The sequence below is a fragment of the Sander lucioperca genome, chromosome 16 (genome assembly GCF_008315115.2).
Source record: "Sander lucioperca isolate FBNREF2018 chromosome 16, SLUC_FBN_1.2, whole genome shotgun sequence".
NCBI classification, from domain to species: Eukaryota; Metazoa; Chordata; class Actinopteri; order Perciformes; family Percidae; genus Sander; species Sander lucioperca.
In genome coordinates this window covers 15778754-15803710 of record NC_050188.1, presented here as the reverse complement: position 1 = coordinate 15803710, position 24957 = coordinate 15778754, and the positions used below count along the sequence as shown (strand labels likewise).

At 38.8% G+C, this 24957-nt stretch overlaps 1 protein-coding gene across 2 annotated transcripts in view; it reads left to right on the top strand.

Annotated features, from left to right (window-relative positions):
• Nucleotides 1–24957, top strand: part of LOC116047381 (solute carrier family 45 member 4) — a 55830-nt gene that overhangs the window by 14124 nt on the left and 16749 nt on the right. For both annotated transcript variants that reach the window (XM_031296157.2, XM_035992867.1), the window contains exon 3: nucleotides 5072–6342. In XM_031296157.2, the coding sequence (XP_031152017.1) occupies nucleotides 6039–6342 (304 nt within the window). In that variant the 5' untranslated portion in view covers nucleotides 5072–6038. The remainder of the gene's footprint in view (nucleotides 1–5071; nucleotides 6343–24957) is intronic.

Genomic DNA, 24957 nt, shown 5'->3' with positions numbered 1-24957 from the left:
GTTATGAGTAAGGGATTTGTCATTGATGCTAGTGCACGTTGATACACATGTGCCCCCCGTACTCTCTGCACTGCAGCAGCACTGCACCATAATGCACACATCCAGTCTGTTTGGCTCTCTCTTCCCCCTCTCTCTTTGTAGTACTTATCCCTGCCATCTGCCTTTCAAAGCTGGGAATATGGTTATTTTTCATGGGAATATTATCGTGTGTGTGTGTGTTGTGTGTGGACTGAAGAGTCTCTGTCCTCGAGTCGCGCTATCTTAGTAAAACAAAGGAAGATCCAGAAGACTAAATGTCTATTTAGCTGAATTTCTTCTCACACACAAGCAAACTTTAAAACCACATCCTTTGCTTGCCAACAAAGATGTCTCTGGTTTTTGGCATCTTTTTTCTGTGTTAAAATAATTGGACTTAAAGTAACTATATGTAACTTTTAAATGAAACTGTAATTTCTAATTTGATGATCATAAATGACGTGTAACAGCAAACAAGACTAACAGTGAAAAGAACGCAATTTTTATATAGTTTTTATTAATGCCTTTGCCCGGGTCTGATTTTTCCCTCAAAGTCAAAAAATAATTTACGGCATTTACGACTCTACAGTATCACATTCCAACGGGTCGCAGATTTCGGCGTAACACTGGAAAAGCCTGTGTTAATGTATCCAGCCAGGTAAAAGGTAGCAGGCGTTGGCCCTCAGATATGTAATATATAGCTATTCAATTCATAAAATAACTTTACAATGCGCAATGTGGTTGTACATCAGTAGCCTAAATTAAATTGTGTCCCCCATCCATTTAGCACCCGGTTTTATTTCTTTTCAGTCCGTGTTTGTGTTGGCTATTTTCCTTTTCCCTTGTCCCCCCTGTACTTGTGTTAATTGTCCTTGGTATTCATGAAATGTGCTATATTAATTTATTATTACGTTTGTTGCTACAACAAGCTCTTACACACTGAGACACAGTGACCGTGATAACCGCAACGATGCATCTGTAACATATGTAAATTAATGATTTTCTCTCTGAGCAAAACATTCATCACAACTGTATGACCGCCCCCCCCCCCGAATAAAGCTAACTCAGTAATAAAGCTTCATAAAGAAAAGACCTTTACAACAGCAGGCGTGGTAAAAACACTACCACTTTTGTCCAAAGTGGCTGCTAGAATCAACACAAACCGAAAGTTACATATAGCCACTTTAAGCCAACTTTTATGTCTGTACATAGTAGTCAAATGTTTGTTTACCTTGTTCTGCTTTGTTGTCCTTGTTTTAAGCCGCATGTCTATTTCTGTATGTAGTGTGAGAGCAACAAAAAGCAGGATGAATTTTACTCCGGCTTTTTGTTGCTCTCACACTACATACAGAAATAGACATTGACCATTGGCCATTAAATACATTTTTATGTTTTTGTGAAAAATACACACACACACACACACACACACACACACACACACACACACGTGTGCAGAGTGTGTGACTACCATCCTGAATGACTCATCAAAATAAATGTTTTTGTTAATTGACTGATTAATTGACCAATCTGCTGCCTTGTTTAGGCAAATAAAACTACTTTGCGTAATTGTTGACAGAACTCACAACTCAAGGTCCACTTACTGGCTTGTTCTGTCGTTTACTCGTCCCTCCCCATGCTCCACCACATTGCCCAAAGAAATAATTCTTGGCTTTAGATAACTAATTAGATAGCAGCAGTTACAAAACCTCACTCCCAGCAGCTACATCCATGTTTTTCTATAGTCTGTAGTGTCAGCCTGTTCTTACCGCTTATTTGCAAACTGACACTATGTCTTATTCAGTACATGATCAGGCTTGCAGCAGACATGAGACATGTCTGTTTTCTCATGTTACATGTAAGGGAGACAGGGAGAGGGCTGACGAAGAAGAAGAAAAAGAAGCAGGGAAATGGAGAGGGTAGATGAAGTGAGAAAGGCCGAGCTTGCCCTGATTTCATGCCGGTGTCGCAGGTAATCTGGTCTGTGGCACAAGAATAAACACTCTCTAAAATAGACCTAGCTTACGTGTGTTTAGTGTGTGTTCGCAGAGTCGGAAAACGTGTGTGTGTGTGTGTGTGTGTGTGTGTTGATCTGTGAGACACAGGATGCGACAGTCTTAATTTATACCTGACCACGGGCTTTACAAGCATCTCCTTTACCTCCCTCTTGCTCTTTTTTCTTGTCTTCTGTATGAGTCTCTTTTTCATTCTGTCTGACCATCTGATGATAAAAAAATCAAGTTTGTTTGGCAAATAATTAACTTTTTTGACTGTTTTCCAGCTCCTTCTTAGCCTATGTCTATCATGCTTCCTCTTCGTCTTTCTTTATCCTTCCCTTGCTTTTCCCTCCTTTTCCTCTGCTTCAACCCAATTCTATTCATCTCCCCTCACCTTATCTTCCTTCTCTCCCTCTCTGCTCTCACGTGATACTGTACGTTGTTTATTTTGGCTCCCAGAAAAGCTGAGGTGAAATTCTATATAAGCTGAGCTCATGTTACAGACACATGCACAAACACACAGAAACACTTTGTGTGTGTGTGTGTGTGTGTGTGTGTGTTTGTGTGTGTGTTTGTGTCTGTGTTTCTTAACAAATGTGTGAAGCTTCCAGTTGACAGTTACTGGAGCTAGAATCCTCAGTGGAATATGTTTGGTTTACTTTTTTGGCTTATTGTTTGTCCGAGTTGGTTTTAAAGACAAAATGCTGCAATTTCCAACAGCCAACTCTCTGATGTTGAAGCTTCACAGCAGCAAGCAAGAATTTACAAAACCGCTTACAACAAAAAGTAATGTAATCAATTAGTTGATTGACAACTAACACTACCCGTTCCAGCATCAATTAAATAATCACGATTTTCTTTGTCTTGTATGCTTTTTAACTGAATGTGATGAATGTGTGATCTGGCATTTTATGGACCAAACTAATTTTATTTCCTTCATAAATTAATGAATCAATAATAAAGATAATCCTTAGTTGTTAACCCTGATTACTATGCAGAAATAATGTAACTTTGACCGTAAAACTAATTGCCTATTAAATGTAGAAAATCCATTCATAACCTTATTGCTACCAACAAATACAAGTTATATAACAGATAATTTGTCATATTTTGTTCTGCATGTTTGTTTAACATCACATCAGTGTGCATACCATTCAACAAGGTGTTACTAATAAAGACCATCATTTCAGAATCTCCACCATGTTTGAATGTTCCCATCATTCCCAATTTAAACCTAACTTCTGATCACACTGAAACATCTAGGGACCGCTGGTTAACCACATCTGAACATTTAGTTGTTCATTTAGTTGTTGTTGGAAATGTTGCTTTGGCACATCGTGTTCTCTCCCCCCGACAGTGGAGGGAGGTTTGTGGTGAAATATTCATGACCATCTTGAGTGCATCATGAATGTTAATATGGACATGTGAGAGCACTGAAAATGGAGAGGAGAGATGAACCAGAGAAAGTTAGAAATGGACGAAGAGACACATATTTTCAACGTCGGCCCTCTTCCATCTCTGTCCGTCTGTCGGTCTCTTCTTGCCCTTCTTCCTCTGCCTAACTTCACTCTTTCTATCTCTTATTCCTTCCGCCTTTCACCTGTTCAAACCTCCATCCATCCTTCCCTTCTTCCTCCCTTCATCTCTTTCCCTCCACCCTCCCTCTCTTGTTTTGTTTTATTTCTCAATCTCCCCTTAAGAAGCTTGATGAGGGTCTTAGCAACTTATAAAGTCTGTGTGTGTGTCGTTCACGTGGCAAGCATTAGTGTGTGTTGGATATGACGAAACGTGCTGTCTCCGCGGGTTATAATCCAGTGGCCTGCTGGACAAAAAAACAAAAACACTTTGGAATTTAACTCTGTGGGAAATCATACTGAACATATGCAGTCTGTTTTTTTTCTCTCTCTCTCTCTCTCTCTCTCTCTCTCTCTCTCTCTCTCTCTCTCTCTCTCTCTCTCTATTAGGCATGGTATTAACTGAAGGCCTTCATGCCTTTTTCTCTTCTTTCTCTCTTTTTTTCTGTCAACATAGCTCTCATTTCTTCTCACCAAATACCACAACACAAGCCCTCTGTTTGAAACAGTAGCTCAATTTGAAAACGTTTCAGCACATAAAACACATGCTTTCATCCTCCCCGTCCAGTTTGAATGACTGTCTGAATCATGTGCTCAAACCAATTGCACTGTTTAAAAATGGGCTCTTTTCATAGGAGAATGTGTGTGTCTGTTGTGGTATCAGCATGTTGGTACTCTCAAACAACTCACACTTACAGATTCAAACACGTGAGTTGGTTTTGCCGAGATAATACAAAAACACCTTTTCTCTCTTGCCCTGACTGTGTCTGGTCACAGAGATAGTTTTGGTTTTATTTGTCTAGGTTTTGAGTTATTGGTCTCTAACATTTCTGCCTCCAGGCCAATACAAGAAAGATGACTAGAACTTTGTTTGTGGATAAGTTTTAATTTTTCTTCAGGTAAAAAGTAGTTTCAATGAAAACCACTCACAGCGTATCCAGGACATTGTTTCTGTAAAAGAAAAGTTGCTGTTGAGTTTTAGAAAGTATTTTACAGTACGTAACATAAATCCACTAACCACTATAGTATCGAGTGGAGGCAGAAAGGACGAAAACTCTGCACGAAGAGATATCACAAGAGGCAAGTAAGAATTAAGAAATATGTTTATCTTTTCACACAAAAAAACTGGGAAAAAACTAAACTGCTGTGACGCCAAAAAATTACTTTCTACAGATGCAACAAAAATACTGCTGGTGTCATTGCGTACCATGAGGATGGAAATGAGAAATTAGTCTGCACTTTTATAGGCAGAGTTCAGCAATCAATTCATTGTTTGTTTATATGCAGCAAAGCTCCCATGCACTGGTCATTGCATGTTTGAAAGTTAAATTGCTGTCACTAAGTCTAATGTTGTTGTTTTTTTTCTCCCCCTCTCTTGTCATCCACCTTACCTAACCACGTCTCTCCTCCTGACCAATGGGACGCTTGCGTTATGGCTCTGTGCTTCTCCACCTACTGGTTATCGTCCTGTTGGGTGTTTTCCTCCAGACTGATCAGCCAATCGATGGGGATTTTCAGAGGAGCTCCGCCCACCTTTGCTGCCTGCCCTCCTCCTCCTCCTCCCCATTCCTCCCACGGACTCTTCTTTGCCCCCACCCACTCCATCATCCAGACCTCCATCCAGCCCTCAATCCAGCCCTCTATACACAAAATGACTCTGAAACTTACTGAATGGTCTTCTATATGGATTTTTACAGCTTGTAATAGACAGTAAGAAAAAGAGGGAGAAACCTCAATGACAAAAAAGCCATAAACACACACACACACACACACACACACACACACACACACACACACACATACACTCTTACACATACAGTACACACACAAACACACCTGACACACACAGAAAGAAGCACTTTTTCTTGGAATGTACCGCACAGTCTTCCTGTGAAAATTCAACTGCTTCCTTAATTTCTCTGGATTTTCTACAAGCCTTTGGAAAGCTGATTTTCTTTTTTAACTCTGGGGCAAAACAAAAAGCCGAAAGGGGGATCAACACATATTGAATTGTTAGCTGCAGTGTTTTGGGAGGACAACTTGTTCAGAGGGACAACTGATTGCTGAGTTTTTGGTTTTGTTTTCTTTGCATTAACATGCCAGATCATAAATAATAGATCTGTTTTTCCTTTGTTTATTTATTGACACTATCCGTCACAGGTTTTTTTTTCTTCGTTTTTATTCTAGTGGTATTAGCACTGCATACATTTTAAAGCAGTAATAGATTATACTACTATATCATCAGCCAGTTAGTACCACGGGCTGCAATTTGTTGCTTGTAAAGATTGTAATTAAGTCACTACTATTTTTATAGAAACTACATGTAACTTGATACCTAGTTTAAGGAAGCAGGGACGTAGTATTGTCTTTTTCCTTTGGTAGCTACAGGTAATTGTTTTCCGATTTGTCAGCTTGTTAGAGGGGGAGGGGCATTGTTTTTTTTTTCATTGCATGCATGCCCTCCACCATGCCTCCCCAGAACACAGAGGCCGATGCTATGCAGGTCGGATCTCTGGTGGGCGGGGTTAATGGCAAAAACTCTGCAGCATCAGGCTTGGGCGAGGAGAAAGGAGGAGCAGGAGGCGAGGCGCATGGATCAAGGGGCAGCAGAGGTCGAGGAGGGGAGGAGTCAGTGAGCGAGGGATCGGTGGAAGGCATACCCTTGAAGAGATGGGTGATGCATGGGGCCGTGATGTTCGGCCGGGAGTTCTGCTACGCCATGGAGACGGCGCTGGTTACACCTGTACTGCTGCAAATAGGTGAGTAAATGATCCCCACACATTTATATAAAAACACAAGTGCATCACATTAAAACAGTGGTAAGTACCAGAAGAAATTTCTCTTTAGTCACCTGCTACCTGCTGCTGTTCTCACTTTCTTCCTGCTGTCCACCTTACACACCCTCCAAACCCCCGAAAACAAAGCGGAGCATTTCATCCTCTCCTACTGTAGCAGACTTTTAATTGGCCATCTGCTACACTGACTCTACATAAAGCAGCAGTTTCAAAAGTTGTGCTGCAAAAATTAACTTCACAATTACATTAAAATTCATTTGACCAACTATAATGTTTGTTATTGATCATTTTGTCTTATAAAATGTTGGAAAATAGTGGCAAACGCCTGTTACAATTTCCCCAAGTCCAAGATGACGGTTGCAAGGAAGAATAAAGTATATTCTTATTCAGGATATGAACATTGCATCCCTGTTTATAGGAATAAGATTATTATATAAGATTACAAATAAGATATTTGTCTTGACGTTGTTCTGGCATTAAAGAGGACACTTTGGCAGCTAGATTTATCCCACCTCCTGTTCACCTTGTTCAGATGGACTTCCACTGGATCTGCCTAGAGATTAGCTAGCTTGCACACACACACACACACACACACACACACACACACACACACACACACACACACACACACACACACACACACACAGTCACAGTGAGTGTACTGTCATTTGCACCTAGCATTGTCTCTGACAGCCTTTGCTAAGTCCAATTTCGTCTGTAGTACACTGGAGCCCTTTAGGGGAGACGGAGAGGGTGTGAAAAGGAGGAGATTAGGGAGGGAAGAAGGGGAAGAACATGAAAGCGATAAAGGGGAGGTAGAGAGAGGGAGATAAAAGGCTGAAACAGCCGTAACCTTGTTTATAATTCAAAGTCACTTCCCATGCAACCCCCTCTTTCTTCCCCTCCTTTTCTCTCCTTTTCTCTACTTCCCCCTCAGTGGCGTAGTGTGATCTCCTAGCTTACATAACCAAGGCGACATGAGTGACAGGACGCTCTGTGGCCACCGTGACTCCTGGCTGGCTCACCCATGAAGGGCCGCCACAGGGAGAAAGGCTTTGAAACACTTCCAATTTTCTGTTATTTCAAAAGGACGGTACTGAGATCTCCCAAATGTTAAAAAAGAAAGTTAAAAAGTCTAATATCTTATGGCAGCAAAACTATCAGCCTTAATAATGGTGGCATTCTTAAGAACAATTTGTACCTTGTAATCATAATTACTGTAACCTTTTATCAGGTTGTCTTTTGTAGTATCAGACCGGTGGCAGTGCTGCATGTTTTTGTTCTAATTTTAGCCCTGATTTAGCTGCCCTTTAGATCAGGATGTGTCTGAGCCCCTCTTAGTAGATTTTGGAGCCACTGAGAGGTGCAATGGCTACACATTAGTCCACTGAAATAAATAAATCTAAAGCAGACAGAGCAGGGATTTTGGTGTCTAGTTGAGATTTATCTCTGATGTGGAGAGTTAATCTAGTCATGTCTGTCTTTTCATGTCAGGCTAATTGACTGCTGATCATAGGGATTGCCTTCAATCCAAATAAACTCAGTAGAGTGCAGTGCAACATGTTTGAGTTTCATACTAATTTATTGTAGATGCACACATTTACTGTGCCTGAAATGTAACAAGATAGATAGATAGATAGATAGATAGATAGTCTTTATTGTCCCATAGGGATAATCATTAAAATATATAACATATAAAACACATAAAACATGTAACACATATACAAAAAAAAAAAAACATCACATTAAGACACCCACATAGACACATCAAATGTGAAAACTACAGAGCAACTGAGGTGGTGGTGGCAGTATTACAGGAGATGTGTTCAGATTGCAGCTATTGTTGAGACGCCAATCAGTCAGCACCACATTTGTTGTGGGAACAGACGTGAAAGCAGCAATAATTCATTTACGTGGAACAACACAACATTGACGTATCACGGTGATATACCGAACTTGTTAGCAAACAGTTGCAATATTTACACATCCAGCAGACACGGAGCAACAAAACAATGAGCTGAAAGATGCTAAAATACTCTGAACAGCAGCTTTGGGTGATAATTCTTTGTGGGTTCATCACCAGAGCAGATTTAAGGTAATCCTAAGGTCTGTTCACAGTGGCATTTTGGAAAGGTTTTACTCCCTGTCCTTAGCAACTTTGTTTGGAATTCCTTTGTGCCACTCTCCAATTCTTGTGATACTGTCATGATCAGCTGAGTTTGATTTTGTCTCATGAATCTATTTTTGTTATATGTTTTGATGCTTTTCCCCCACAATAGCTGGTTTTGTGCAGATTGATTCATGTTTTCAGCCTGCAAACAAACAGGCCTAGTGCGATGAAAACAAACCCCGCCTCCAACTCTACCGGCGGAGGTCCAAGTTCTGGGATAACAAATATCGACCCCCCCCCCCTCCATGTGGTTAATGCTCCATGCACGCTGGAGACTGACTGTAGCTACTGGAATTAGCTGGATAGCTGGTTGGTTGGCTCGCACTGAGTGAAACCATTGTGTGTGTGTGTGTAACCCCACAACACTGGGGTCAGAGAAGGGGAGTTGTGTGTGTGTGTGTGTGTGTGTGTGTGTGTGTGTGTGTGAAGCAGACACAGTTTGGTCAAGGAGTCCATATTTCACAACCCAGAGAAAGGATAAGAAACCTCTACCTTACAAGGTCGTGTGTGAAGAGCATGCAGAGCTTTTCTTTTAGTCTCTGAGCTCCTGGCAGCAGTCACTCAGACTAGGACACAGGTTTTTTCCCTAAAGGCACACACATACATTAGGAACAATCACATCACACATAACTCCCTTAAACCAGTGAGATAGGCACAGAGAAAAAAAGTATGTCATGGAAAATAACCAAACCCAATTTATCTTTGGCAGTAGTATTTTATGTATCACTTGTAATAGAGTGCTGCAGGAATGAGTCCTAAAACCCAGATATGAGTTGGCATTTTTGCACTTCCAGTTCCCTCGTCTCGAAGTCAATGGGTTTTTGGTAAGTTGCCTGAAATAAGGTATGTGCTGTGGTTAATACCAGCTCAAGAGATTTTCACATTTTATTCTACTTAAAATACGTCAGTAAATACCCCACTTGTGAATTTTGAAGCTTTTATGCGTATTCAAAAAGGCTGTTGCTAAAGAGTGGCTAAATGAGATTATGTGAGAGGTTGTCAGGGTCATTAAATGTCATAACGCTGAACATGCAAAATCAAATGACAAGTTGGAAGGTTAGTGGTGGTGAAGTTGAAGTCGTGCGACTGTGGTGTAGTTTGTTTATAGGCTAACGTTAGCTTTTTACCTCTGCCGATTGCCTTTATGCTTCCAAAATCATAAAAGCGGTGTTCATTTGTGAAGATTATCATGATCAAAACTTGTAAGTATTATAAACTTTGGTTTGCCACAGAGCTTATTGTCTGCAATAATCAAATGGAAAAAATCCCATTGTTTTTTTTGTCGAGGGAACTTCGGGTTGGGGTTGGCCTACAAAAATGTGTCATCCCTGCAGCCCTCCATAAGAAGTGATTGAGAATGGGCCGCATGGGCAGCTCAGGGGCATTTCGTAAAGATGTTACTTCTGTGCAGTGGCTTTAGGTTCATTCTTCCTCTCCTCCAGATATATTTTACTAGTAGCCTTTTCGAAAGGCTGATGCGAGTAATAGCTTCACCGAAAGACTTAATGCAGCAAGGGAGTGGAACATGGAGGAGGTGATGAGTGCAGACCTGTGTTGTGTGGTTCTTTTTGGTTAGGAGGATGATGTATTCCATAAGGCTTAAGCTTTATGAGCTCAAAGTGTACACATAAAGCTGTGAAAGCATCATGATACTCATTAAAAACAAAACTGAAGGAAAAACTGTCACTGTCTCAACAAAATGACAAAAATATCTTTATCTTCATCTGATGCATTCATGTTCAGTTACAGCAGCTCCATATTAGCAGCAGTAATTATCAGGTAAATTTAATTTTACAATAGCAGAAACTAGTGTTGGGTGATAATGAATAAGGTGATGGCCTTCAACACTGAGCCAATTTTCTAGAGAGTAAAATGTCCTTTAATGTAGAGTGAAGCATTTGTTAAATTACATCCATTTAATGTTGACTAATTAAGTCCTAAAAGTCGTATTTTCTTAAAACGTGAAAAGGCTGTTAGTGTGATGAGAAAACTTCAACTTGTCCTCGATATGAATTAACTTTTCTTTATTCTAGTGCAGCAATTTATGTTATTCTTATTCAAATTCTACCAAATTGATTTATTTTGGAAACAGGTTAAAATAATGTTATGGCACAGACACCTTTTACTTTAAGGAATCAATTACTTTTCTTAGTTCAGGTCATATTAAGTAAGTATTAAGTATATAGATATCACACAGTTGCTTGTTTGCTTCAAACTACGAGTAAAGTCTCAGCTCCCTGTACTAGTGTCTTGACCGTTAGTTTATTCAATTTCCTTGGATACACCCTCCACTGTTTGACACACCACACGGCAGTGAAATGTGCACGCTGATACTGAGCGATCATCCAGATCCTGATGCATCTTGTCTCGTGATTATTTTGTGAGTAGATGATCGTCTAAACAATAGTCCCACTGATTAAACACATGTCATTTGATGGCAGCTCTTTTCCCCTGAATGCAAATGTTTTATTTTATAAAAGCGTATTATGTTGTTGGTGGTCTTGGCCCACCTTTGCTATAAGAAGCTAAAAGAAACCCTAACGTTAATAAAAGTACCTATCCTGTATTTACGGTTTCACATGTATCAAGGCATCTAGATGGTAGCATGTTAGCATGCAGCTCATTGGACCAGTGGCATTCTGCTGGCAGCAGTCTGAGGCTTTCAAAGTACGAGCCCAGCATGCTTGATTCAGTATAAAACAAAATGCCATCTGGTTCTGTCATTTGTGATTTGTTATTTTGTTCTGTAGCATTTTACCAATGTTAGCTGCCAAATCCAGTGATTTTAAATGCTTAATTGTTATTGTAATCTAACATCAATGACTCAGTTGAGTTGAGCTACATGCCAATTTATGCAGCAATCTACAAAATTTAGATTCCCATGTTGCATGCTACATGTAGCATGCTATTTATTGTACAGCAAATCAGCTTGATCTTGCATTGTTTATGCTAGCATTTCAGGTAACGTAATCCACTGAGTGATTCTATCATGGTAGCTGGTCTAATCCAGTGGATGACCTTGAAGATGGAGTAATATGGGTTTATATAAATGACTGGCTTGATGTCACAGTGACTAATCACCATAATCTGACCCAGTCATCCATAGGCCAGAGTAGATAGAAGACACAGTAGGTGAATAGATGTGTAAAATGTAGCATGTCTGAGGTAACTACAGACACTAACATTCATCAAGGGGCAGATGAAATACAGTTTGTTGGAAAGAGAAAAAACATCTCTATAGAAAAAGGGGGAGAAATAAGAGCCACTGATTGACTGACTGAATATTATTCTTGACGTGGTGGCCGTTTAACCACAATCTGAGAGTGAGAGACAAACACACCAGTCTAGTCAGTTATTTAAAGCCTTCCTATTCATAGCTCTTTATGTAATCACTGCAGTAACTTTGTTCATTTATTAATGTTATCACTGTACACACAAGGAGACACAAAAGGGTTTAAGAAAGGGTTGCTAACATCGCCACCGTTACAGAGCGGGGTTATTGGTGTAAGTGGACGGAAGACAAGGCAAACAGCAACACTGCTATGTGATGATTAATGCCAGGGGTTCCCAAACTCTGGTGCGTGGACCATGAGGGGGTCATTGAGAGGGTTCTATGGTAATCAAAACTGTGGTACACGCATGTGTGTTTGTGTTGATGTAAGTGCAGAGTCAGCAGAAACTTTAGTCTTTAAGACAAAGCCATATTATGTGCATTCATACGGGTGTGCATGTTTTTTCCATGCAACAGGCGATAAACTAGGTATGTGTGAGCTATAAGTGTAAGATATGTGAGGAATGCAGAGCTGTGTGTGTGTGTGTGTGTGTGTGTGTGTGTGTGTGTGTGTGTGTGTGTGTGTGTGTGTGTGTGTGTGTGTGTGTGTGTGTGTGTGTGTGTGTGTGTGTGTGTGTGTGTGTGTGTGTGTGTGTGTGTGTGTGTGTGTCAGCACATTGCTCCCAGCTCTCCCCGTCCATGCAGGGAGGTGAATTCATCAAAAACAAGCCACCACGGAGCTCTCAGGTGATGACGAGGGACAAAGAAACATCAGGAAAAACAAATTCTTCAAACAGGGGTTGCAAATAACAATTATCGCCATAATGTTATTATATTATTGTTTTGATAAATCCATAGTTTTATGAATCATTCGCTCTATTTGTCCCAAAAGGGCAACTGGTTGTGCAGCAGTGCAATAGAAACACAAAGTGCATAAAGACATTCAGATCCATCTATCTATACATCCATCATCAATTCATGAGCAAAAAGCACAAAATGCGGCCTTGTTCAACTCCATACACTCAAGGGTTTTGTTGCTGCAGCTTTAATTGGTCAGGTACGACCAGCAGCTTATGGTGGCTTATGTTAGCAAACCATAGATTGATATTGTGCTACTGACTACTATTACTTTATGACTTTGACATACATGTTCTGCATCTTATTTTAGTGACAGTGGGCGCTGTTCAACAAAAGACACACATTCGCTATAAATTTGATGTGTTCTATGAGATTATTTGGTTGAATATTTTGACGAGTTAACGAATAAGGAATATATATATATATATACACATACAGTGCTGCTCATAAGTATTCATACCCATCCTAAAGTTGACTAAAAAGAGGAATAAAAAAATCATCTTTTGGAAATTGATCTTAATGCCTTAATTAAAAAAATTAGGAAAAGTCCAACCTTTTAAGGACACCAATTTCTTGTGAATGCATAATGTATTGTAAATAAATAAATGTTCTTCCTTAAAATACAGGGGCCATAATTATACATACCCCTATGTTAAATTCCCATAGAGGAAGGCAGATTTTAATTTTTAAAGGCCAGTTATTTCATGGATCCAGGATACTATGCATCCTGATAAAGTTCCCTTGGCCTTTGGAATTAAAGTAGCCCCACATCATCACATACCCTTCACCATACCTAGAGATTGGCATGGTTTTATTTCAGTTAGCCTAATAGCTGGTTTGATTTGCATTGATATGGATCTTATCTCAGTTAGCTATTAGGCTAACTGAAAGGCTAACTGTCCTTAAAGGTTGGATTTTTCTTAATTTGTTTAATTAAGGCATTAAGATCAATTTCCAAAAGATGATTTTTTTTTATTCCTCTTTTTAGTCAACTTTCGCATGGGTATGAATACTTATGAGCAGCACTGTGTATGTATATGTGTGTGTGTGTGTGTATATATATATATATATATATATATATATATATATATATATATATATATATATATATATATATATATATATATATATATATATATATATATATATATATATATATTTAAGTAATTGTGAAGTGATGTAAAAATGGTTATAAATCTAAATTGTGATCAAATATATTTAAATTGACTTGCAAATTAATTGTTTCCATGCTTTAATAAGTCAGATGTTTGTCTGTGTAAACACCTGCGAGTGTGCAGCAGGTGCAGGCTGGTCATTTGGGTTATCAAGCTCCCATCACAGATGTTTTGTTTAATAGGATTCACATGGCCTTCAGAAGGCCCAAACACAACACCCACACTGCATTAACATTTCACCTAGAGCTCGTTCAGAACACCACAGCCAGTAACCTTGGAGCTCTACAGTGATCGCAACACAAGGCTAATGGGACACAAAGCTGCCGCGAATAATTCTCCTCATCCAGAGTGTTTGAATGGCCATGAAGCATGAAACCAAAAATCATAACTGCACCCTGATCCTCAGATGAAAGCTGAGAAATGTCCATCAAAGATACAAATCTTATAGCCTATTAATATGATCTAATTACCAAATGTTTACAATAATAGTTAATAATAGAATTTGGCCCAAATAGATTGTACTGTCACTATATGAAATATTACTGTTTCATGTACATTTTTTTTTTCACTTGACATCAATTTATTTATCATAAAATACAGACAAGTTGGCCTGTAGTACAGTAGTCACTCAAAGAAAATCTATAAAACTGAGCCACACACACACACACACACACACACACACACACACACACACACACACACACACACACACACACACACACACACACACACACACACACACACACAGGCTATAATAACAGCCAGTAAGAGAAGCGGTAATAGCTGGCCTTAGGGTTATTTTATGTGTGTGTATAAGAAGGAGAGTAGAAAAACATCTGCTCTCTCACTGCCGCTAGTTGACTTTGACAGTATAGCTGAAAGCATGGATGATGGATACTGACAGACTAATCTTGTACAGTCATATATCTGGCTGAAATGATAAAGGCGGGAGTAATCTGAGTTTAAAAAAAAATCTATTTACTTAGAGAAAAGTAGTGGACTCTTGTCAGATTTTTGGGGGTCTGTTACTGTCAACTATATATATATATATATATATATATATATATATATACTGTTACTGTCAACTATATACTGTTACTGTCAACTATATATATATATATATATATATATATATATATATATATATAGTTGACAGTAACAGACCCCCAAAATTTATTTATTTTCTACTAAAGCAAAAATACTGACAGAGGAACAACAATGCTATAGTAAGTTAGTTGTAGCCTAACACAATTAAAGTAGAGAGTTGTCGTAGTAGTGTCACACACAATTTTCAGCCATGTTTGATCATTTGTAAAAGGCAATATGCTGCACACCAAATTTTCACCTGTAGTCCTTAACTGTTATTTGAATTTAGCCAGAATTGCTGTTTATGTTGCTACAAAGCTAATAATGCTGACATGTTCTTTTGAACAGAAAAAGAAACCACAAGTGAATCCTATAAATCCAAACCAAGAAATGTATCAGAAAATTGCTCAGCAACCTCTCGACCTCCCATGTTTTTTATACTACGTGAACTTAATCAATGAAAACATCACTTTAGTTTGTTACATTCATTTACACACATTATGATGGAGAAATGAAAGACATATTGATATTTTTACCATTAACTTGGTGCATTTTTGTCCGTTATGCCATTGTGAGTTGAAAGAAAATACATCGTTAATCGTAACCTTGGCTATAACAAACCAAACTTTAACATTTCTGTCATTTTTAATTGGCACCCGAATATACCACTATAACTAGGCTTTTTGCTGACCAACTGTATTTGTGGTTACATAAGATTACTGACTGATTGCTGCTGATTGGCTTTATAGATTGCTTCTTTGGTAGCTAAAGGGCAGCCAATGACGCTGTTTGGCGCTTCCTGTGTGTGATAGGTCAGTCTGTCTGAGGGCCCGCATCCCTGCTGTCAGTCACATATAGTCATATTTTAATGTAATTGGCAGATGGTAAAGGCTTTAAAATAGAGCTAAATAAATACATTTGGAGATTGCCATTCACCAGATTTAACACTTTAAATTTCTTTCTCAGTTTCAGTCTCTTCCTCTGTCTATGTGTGTCTCACAGTAGGAGGTAGCCAGTTTACTGCAGTGGTGTTACATAACTTGGCTGACTAGAAGCAGCTGTGAGTGTGAGTGTGTGTTTACATGCAGGCTTCATTCAATTTTAATGCCACCTCATAGAGAGGAGGGTTGGCGGGGGTCTTTACCCTATGCACACATGCGTACACACACACTTTAAAACCACTCAATATAAAGGTGTGTGTGTGTGTGTGTGTGTGTGTGTATGTGTGTGTGGTATAGTCCATTCACACATTCATATTAATAACTATTTTATTATTATTATTTTAATAGCTTTACAGTCAAATTAAAGGATAAAAGTAACTAAAATATAAAACTATTTAAAAATAGTTAATAATTAAAACAAATACCATCAGTCAAGAAAAAGCCATGACTGGTCCTGAGTTCAGTTCTTATCTTGCAATAATTTCCAAATTAGTGTAAGAATAATCTGCTTGAAGACAATACTATTCTCCTTCCTGTATTGATTTGATTGCCAGTTTGTTGTCATCAGCTGCAGAGTCTCACACACACACACACACACACACACACACACACACACACACACACACACACACACACACACACACACATAGAGCCATACATCACCCAGTATTTCACTCTGGTAGGCACTTTGTTAATGATGACCTTGCTTGTGCAGCTTGTGAGTCTGTGTGTGGGTGCTGAAGACCGTGTGTGTCTGTTATGAGATTGATGTTCTCGCCCTTAACTTACTGCTGGGAAGTGCAATGACTCACTCCTTTCTCCCCTCACTTCTTTCTCGTTCTGACTCTGCCCTTCCTTCGTCCACTCTGCAGTCCGTGAGAACATAAATGTCGGCTGAAAGTTAGCAGGTAGCACAAGCTGGTACCTTTTTGTTATTTGCTTTTATCTCAACAGAGTTTGGGTCACTAGGTTTCACAAATATCTGCAGGATGTTCTGTTAGGTAGAAAGCTGTTACACAACATTTACAGTGCCTATAAAAGCTGTGCACACTCCCATCATATTGAAACTAATGTTTCATTGTTTTACAACTTTGAATCACAGTGGATTAATTCAGCTTTTTTTATACAGATATTTAGAAATACATTTGTTTTAAATGGGTTCATTTGATTCATGAAATGAGTTACTAAAGCTCCTTCAGACCAGAATGCAGAATTTTCATTGGTATCATGTAACACAATTGTTAATAACACCGTCGTCACTCTTTCTATTAGAGATGTTCAGTACATGTAAGAAGGAACCTTTAACACCAAATTTTAAAGCGTTTAAAAGTGGCTGTACTCAATCATTGGTGTTACTGACCTCAGTAGCTTTTTGTTGCTAGTTCCTGGTTAAAAGCTCATTGGAAAGCCTCAGAAACCTTTATGATATGTTTACGCTGTGGCAAATAAGTGGCTGCTGAGCTGTTGGCCTTATTAACAGTGCTTGTATTAGCCAAGTAACTGAACAAAACAGTTCATCCAAGAGGATTCAGAGAAATAAGGTAAATGACTGAAGTAGACACGGCAGGTTAAAGGTTAATGGGTATATCATAACCTTAAATTAGAACAAAAATGTCCTCTTACGGTGGATAAAATCAGCAATTTTGTAATGCCAACAATGTAAAAAACCCAATCTGGAAATGTATTAACTATATATTTATTGTTACACTCACTTGCATATTTGAAAAGTTATTAATAAAAAAAAAAAAAATCACTATTTTTTCCCCCCCTCCTTTTGTGCACAAATAAAAACCGCATCAGACATCAACACTCAAACACCTGACCAACGTATTGCTGGGGCTTCAGGTACATTTCATACTGTCACACTTTCATTGTTTGATTGCCCCTTTTTTAATAGATTTTATTTGTGAAATGTTTCCTTTTTTGCAACACAAAAAACAAATAGAGATGACAAAATAAAACACAAACTGTCACACAAAGTGCACATGTGCATGCCAATCTGTAAGATGACTGAAAGTGGATTAGAATCAGAAATATATTCCATAAAGCCAAGACCAAGTGAGGTTGAGGAAGGCCCAAGACGATGATTGTCCCTTTTTAAGTAGAGGAATATAAAAAAGCGATCTAGTTAGTTGCAGGAACACAAAGGGGCCTGCAGCCTACAGCTAGCGTTGGCATAAAACCTACCCCCAGATGCTTATCAATAATAGAATATTGATGTTAATATTTCAAATCTGCTCCCAAATTCCATCTGTGGCATTTCTTTTCTCCTCTCTGAATGCTACACCTGACTCCGTACACATGTTTTGTTTAATCAAAAACACCTGCTTCCTCCTTTCCTTTCCTCATGCTCTCCGTCTCTCACTCTCTCTTTCACCCTCCTTCCTTCCTGCCCACTTTCTCCCTTCGTGACCTCTGCCCTACACTCACTTTCACACCATTTCTCGGATGTTTTCTGGACGCTTGTCATTTTTCCTGCAGTTTTCTCACGCCAGCGCAGGATATGAAAGGATTGTTTTGTGTTTATGGGAAGGATAAAAACCGAGAGAGAGAGGAGAGAGATGAAGGGAAAGAAGGAGAGAATGAGGTGGATGTTTGTTGGTTGTTAAAGAAAAGGTCAGATTGTTTGATTTCAGTTTGGGGTTTATAAGAGTGAAAGGAGATATTGGACTTTTTGTTTGGAGGAGTGATAGGAGAAGGGGAGGTCAAAGAGAGGGATAGAGCGATGTAGACGTGAGTGATAGTGGGTTTTGTTTACTAGATAGGAAACACAACATTGTTATCATCATGAGAGTTGAAGTAGAAAACTCAGAGATAGCAATGGGGGGGTTAGAGAAAAGATACATCCATCATGGCACATGGTTACAGCTTTTAAAGGGGAATTTGTACTCACTGTGTAATACAATGACCCAAAATATAGACAGCGGTTTGAGATGTTTTGAAAATAACCATGTTGGACAAGCAGTTGTGCAGTCAGGACAGAATATTTAAAGAAGAAAATGGATTAAAAAATAAGATTGGCAATATTTTACATTTTTCTTTCTGACAACAAATCCCATGAAAAAACTAAAACCAGCAAAGTGTCTCTCAACACTTTCTCTTAACCCATTTGTTTCCAACAAAGGTGCAAATCTTTAGAAACAGGTCACAAATATTTAGTTTCACTTAAAAAAAATCGAGTATTCTCCTAAAACAGCTGGGCAATGTAGTTGCATGATTGACTGAAAATAAAGTGCTCATTTTCATGGTAATAAATGCACTGAGGAAAGCAACTTGCCTGTACAATGGATCAAATACAAACATTTAAAATCTAGTCTGAAGCTCTTTTTTGTTCTCTGTGTGCGAGTCACAATAAATGAACATGTCATGCAGTCTTTAATAAATACAAGTCTAACATTGAATGCACAGGAGATTTGTGGCATGTTTGACCTTTTTTAACCAATAGAAATTTAAAAACATCTCACCAGATAATATGGAAATCTGATGTGCCTGGATGCTTAGTTATCAATTATCTGCCCACCAGAAAGCCACCATACCTTTTTGTTTAAACTTTTAATTTCACTTTTACAGAATAAAGTTGGCAATCATGTTTAAAGTGTTCTGTTATGTCAGCTGTATTGGCCATGAACGTCAGTATTTATGTGAGATGTTAGCATCTTTATGTTTATATTATTCAATACATATTTTTAGTTTTTATGTGCTTTTAGGGGCTAAGACATTTCCAGAACAACTGAATACAGAGGGCACTTTCTAAAATTTTGATTTTCCCAAGCTTTATGAGGAAATAATTTTAAAACAAATTGTAGTGCAAAGTGCAAAAACAGAAATACAGTAATCCTTGTTCAGGATGTCCTGAAAACAAGGAGAGGGCTGCTGTTAAAATGTGCAGGGAAAAAAAGCTATTGTTCTTTTAAGTTTAACATCAAATTCTGGGTAATGTGGTTCTACAAGGCATTGCTTTCCCTGTTTAAGTGTTTTAAAAACACTATGTGAGTGATTTCTTGTTTGGAACCACAAAGTTTTACTGTCTGTTTATGAGTGCAGGCACGACGTGGAGAAACACACACACAAAGTTTACGCAGAAGTTGTGATGAATGGGCAGTCGATGAATGGGCAGTCTGTACTCCAACAGTCACACATTGAGCTCCATATTTTGTGTGTGTGTGTGTGTGTGTGTGTGTGTGTGAAATGTGCGTAGTAAAACGAGCGCTTTAATGATACATGGAGCAGATTGGACATTTTTCTTTCCCACGATCAATCAACAACAATCACAGCCGTCTGCCGGCTTGAATATGAGATTTTTCAGTCAGGATAGAGAGATCCTTCCAGCTTTCTCCCTCTCTGTCCTCCACGTTTCCTCCCTCCTTCTTATATCCTCTCCCTTTTTTTTTAATTTTTTTTTTTTATCTTAATCCTTTCTCACACTCCTCTCTGTTTCCTCCCTCCCTTGCTCTTTACTCCCCTCATTTCTTTTTCTCTCTTTCTGAAATACTTCCTGCATCTTGATTCTCTCAGTATTGTTCCCTGTGTGTGTGTGTGTGTGTGTGTGTGTGTGTGTGTGTGTGTGTGTGTGTGTGTGTGTGTGTGTGTGTGTGTGTGTGTGTGTGTGTACGTTTAACTTCTATTGAGAGAGTAAGGTGTGTGTGTGCCAGTATTTTGATATACGCCCTGTGTTATGAGTAAGTGATATGTGTAAGGTGTGTGTGTGTGTGTGTGTGTGTGTGTGTGTGAACAGAGACATGTCTTTATTTTCTAGGTGTGTTTTTTTCTGTATCATTTGTGTGTGGAAGGGGAACTGTTAATAATAATAGAAACTGTTTTCCTGTTTTGATGTTGACAAACCTACAGACAGACAGATTCCTATCTGCATCTATGTCTCCTGCTCTATGTCTGTGTTTGGGTTTTAACGTAAGGTATTGTGTGTGTGTGTGTGTGTGTGTGTGTGTGTGTGTGAGAAAGACAGAAAGGGGGAATAAAAATAAATGTGAGACAAACGGAGAGAAACAAAGCTTTCCTTAGTTTGAACAAACCCCACAACAGGAAGCCCTGTGTGAATGACACGGCCATATTAGGAGCCAGGAAGTGAAGGTAATGGAGTCTCTGTGGTGACAGGGTTCCCAAGACCTGGTCACCACGGCGACAGGGGTCAAGCCTTGTTTATGGCCAGCTCATGAGAAACACAGAGGTTGACAGTTGTACAGGACCTGTTAAGTTTCAAGTAACGCAAAGATGCACACCATGTATTCACAATGTCGCTGCTGGAGATGCTTGTTGCTCTCTTCACATGTTTCTTGTCCATTCCCTACTGTTGATTAATGAATAAAGGCAAAACATAATCTTAAAAAAAAAACATGATTGCCTGACATGCATAATTCTCTTGTAATACACTTCATATACCTGTGTTCCTGGCGAACTTTAGCCATACATTTAAGTTTACATACTTGGCAGAAGGTGTGAAGTGCGGCTGCTTGTCAATGTTACATTCAGGCCTAGCACACCAAACCATTTTTTCTACCATTTTTCTCACCTGGTAGTAAGATCTGATCTGAGTGATTGGATCACAAGTGGACAGCTTTAAGTACAGGTGAAAACTCTCTCAGGACACATTGAGATCTGATCGCAAAAACCATATTCAGAGGTGGTCTGAGTCCACATTGTAATAGCGGTGAGAACAGGTATGTGTCCTGTGTCCCCATTAAAGACCGCCTACTCAACTGTGAGCGGAAATACATACTAATTCAAAGTATTTCTCATGTCACAGAAACCACTGAGTGAATTGTGTGTTTTGGATGTTATTATCACATGCTGTTAGTGATGTGCTGTGTTTTTTGTTACTGCATGCTGTCTGCTCTTAAATCCTGGCTGTCAAAGCTCTCTGCAGAATTGCCGCCGGTATACAATATTGTTATTTTTTAGTTTCATAAAACGTCCCCGAATTCACCAATATGTAGGATACATATTACTACAGACACTCCGACACAGACATAGCCTACGTAAATAGCCTGAAGTTTATACTTACTTAGGAACAGCAGTGTGTGTGTGTGTGTGTGTGTGTGTGTGTGTGTGTGTGAGAGACGGCGATTAGCTTCAGAGTAGTGAGAGAAACAAAGTGTCTCCCCTGTTCTTTCTGACCACAGTGGGAAATCTATAGCAGGAAAAGTTAACCCTCTTCTCGATTTCATGTTGTTTATGGAGAAGGAGAACCAGGAAATGAGTCGGGGGAAATGTAATGCTACCAAGCCACAGCCGAGCGACATGTGTCGCCGCAACGTGTTGTTGAATTTTTGAGAGGTGCACTGAGGCTATGGCGTCGGGTCCGACGTAGGTTCGTGTCTCCACGTACCTACGTACGTAGCCACGGCGTAGATTTTACGCAGAAGTATAAGTCAAGCTTAAGCCGGTGAATGAGTGGTCAAATGCAGCTGCTGTGAAACAGTTTCCTTTACTATAAGATCACCACAATAAAAGTCTGCCGTTATTTTGGTATTTGAATGTTTTTATTATGAAGGGGCAAAATCAGGAAATGTTGGGTCTTCATTAGCAGTAACGCAACACAACTCCTATAAGCAAACATGAAACGTAAAATAAAGCAGTTATTATATAAACTAAACTTCAATCCACAGAGATTCTAATAGAAGCTACAAACATACTGAGAGCTGAATGCACTGAGACTTTTAAAAACCTCTGTCGGCACCCTTTTATATAGGCTACAGTCCATGGTTGGCACACAGGCAGACTGTGGACAGTGCTTTTTCATTTTTCACTTGATTTATGTGAGAGTAACAACTGACATAAACACACAACCAGTCTATGCAAATGGAAATGATGTGCATGTTTATTTGCATATAGAGCGGGGAAGTGAGATCCGATCACAAGTGGTCACTCAGGACGCATTTGGAGCACGTTCTACTGACAGGTACAAGCTATCCACTTGTGATCCGATCACTCAGATCGGTTCTTACTACCAGGTAAAAAAGGGGGTGATTCTCTACATAGCTTTCTGCCCGTTTTCAGTAACCCCTAAGTTTGACTGTCAAACATTAGATGGGAAAATAATAATAATCTGCAAGTTACAGCATTGTAACTTGGCATGTTTTAATTTTGCAGCACAATTTTATTATTGGAAATCATGTTGTTGACTTTCTCCCCTGCGTCACAGACGGCAAGAGATCTACAGACCATAATTCTTGCTGTAGAGAAACATCAACAGCGGTGAAAACATGAAAATTACCATGATTGCAGCAGGGAGGTTTTCACATGACAGCAGCACTTTTTAAACAAACAAACTCCTTTCCAAATGCTGATAACAAGCTCCATCAACATCACACTCAAAGACACCAACTGTGTTGAGTCATGCAGGATTTCCCTGAATTTACCAGCCAAATTAGCTTTGTGTCTCCTAAGATCTTATACTGGATGCACTGCCTCAGTCAGTAGGTAAACTAAGAGTCACACCTCAGACTATATATTCAGAAACTTAACTGATCTAAAAGTCTGGTAATGGATCTGTGCAGGACGTGGGGGCATTTCACAAAAGCTCCTGATAATTAGATATCATAGCACTCAGTTATTGATGTTTGTTTCATTACAGAGATCTGTTTGAGAAAAGTGAAAATGCGTTTTAAATGTATCAAAGAGCCTAATGTCTTCTCAATCAAATTAGCTGCAATCAACTCTCTCTGGCTCTGCAGCTTTCTTCCATCTTTCCATATATTTTGTTCTCTGATGAATAACACATCAGCTGTATCTTCCTCATATTGATCTGCAGCAATCTGTACTGTGTCTCTTCCTTTGGGATTACTGTAGATTTAATAAAACATGCAAGGTTTATGGCTTGAAATCACTTTAAGGGATACTCTGTAGAAGTTGCACTTACTTTTGCTTTTTACAGAGTGAAACAAACACACAAATACCTTTTTTTTAGACAACTGATGAAGGTTTAATAAATTGAATGTTTGTGAATTTAAAATACATAATAACTCATTGGAGCTACAGTATGGTATTGATGAATAGTTTTTTTTTCTGTTTTGGACAGTGGACCTTAGCTATATCTGGCGCAATACATATATTGTGCATTGTCCCTGTTAAATAAAAAAAAATAAAAAATAAAAAAAAAAAAAAAATATATATATATATATATATATATATATATTATTTGAGCCACCTGAGGCTGGTGTACCTTCAAGTTGCAGACAGAGACATTATCAAGAGTAGGACAGACTCCATTTCCAGTGTCTGACTCTCTTGTCTTGTCTATATGAGAAGGATAGTGTGGCAGCCAAATGGCATTTAATATATTTAATTCTTTTTTCATTGCATTAAGAGACACATTAAGTTTGACAGTTAGACAATGATAAAATCCTGATTTAATTATCTGCCTTCAGCTGACTTCACTCAGCTAAAAGACGGTCTGCCTCCTCTTCATCTTCCTCTTCTTCCTCTCAGCAGCTCAGTGAAATAATTTGTCCAAGGGCGTAGTCTGATGTTATTTTGTGTAATGACTCGGGGATAGCTGGTGCTGCTGCAACAGACTAGAAAATATCTTGGCAAATTGGCAAAAGAGTGTTCAATTTCATAAATGTAGGTTTTAAAATATTTTTTAAGGCAGGATAATTATAATGGTCTCTGTGGTGTTTCACTTATAAAAGTAGTTAAAAATTTTGAGTTGAGTGAATTTAAAGACTTTTACCCATTCATCTGATCCTGGTCAGCTGTTGCTGGTGTGAAAAATTGGAGGCAATCATGGAAGTTAGTCTTCAGATAATGTCAAACAAAACTAGTTGGAAAAGTTAATAAAAATGTTGAACTTACTTGACATCCTATAATTTTCAACAGTTGCTACTGATGTAGTTTTCCTCCTCATGATGTATTTTTAGAAATTATTTTAAGGTGTGAGGTACCAACTTTTCAGGTTTTAAGGCACAATTGCTATAATGGTCTTTCCTATAATACTTGAACCTCATAAATCTGGGGTTCTATCTGACGAAAATCTTTTAAACTGACCTTTGTCAATCTGAAATGAAGACAGATTCAGAAACTGCACGGCCTATTTCTCGCTTAAAAAGTTTTCAGAAACAC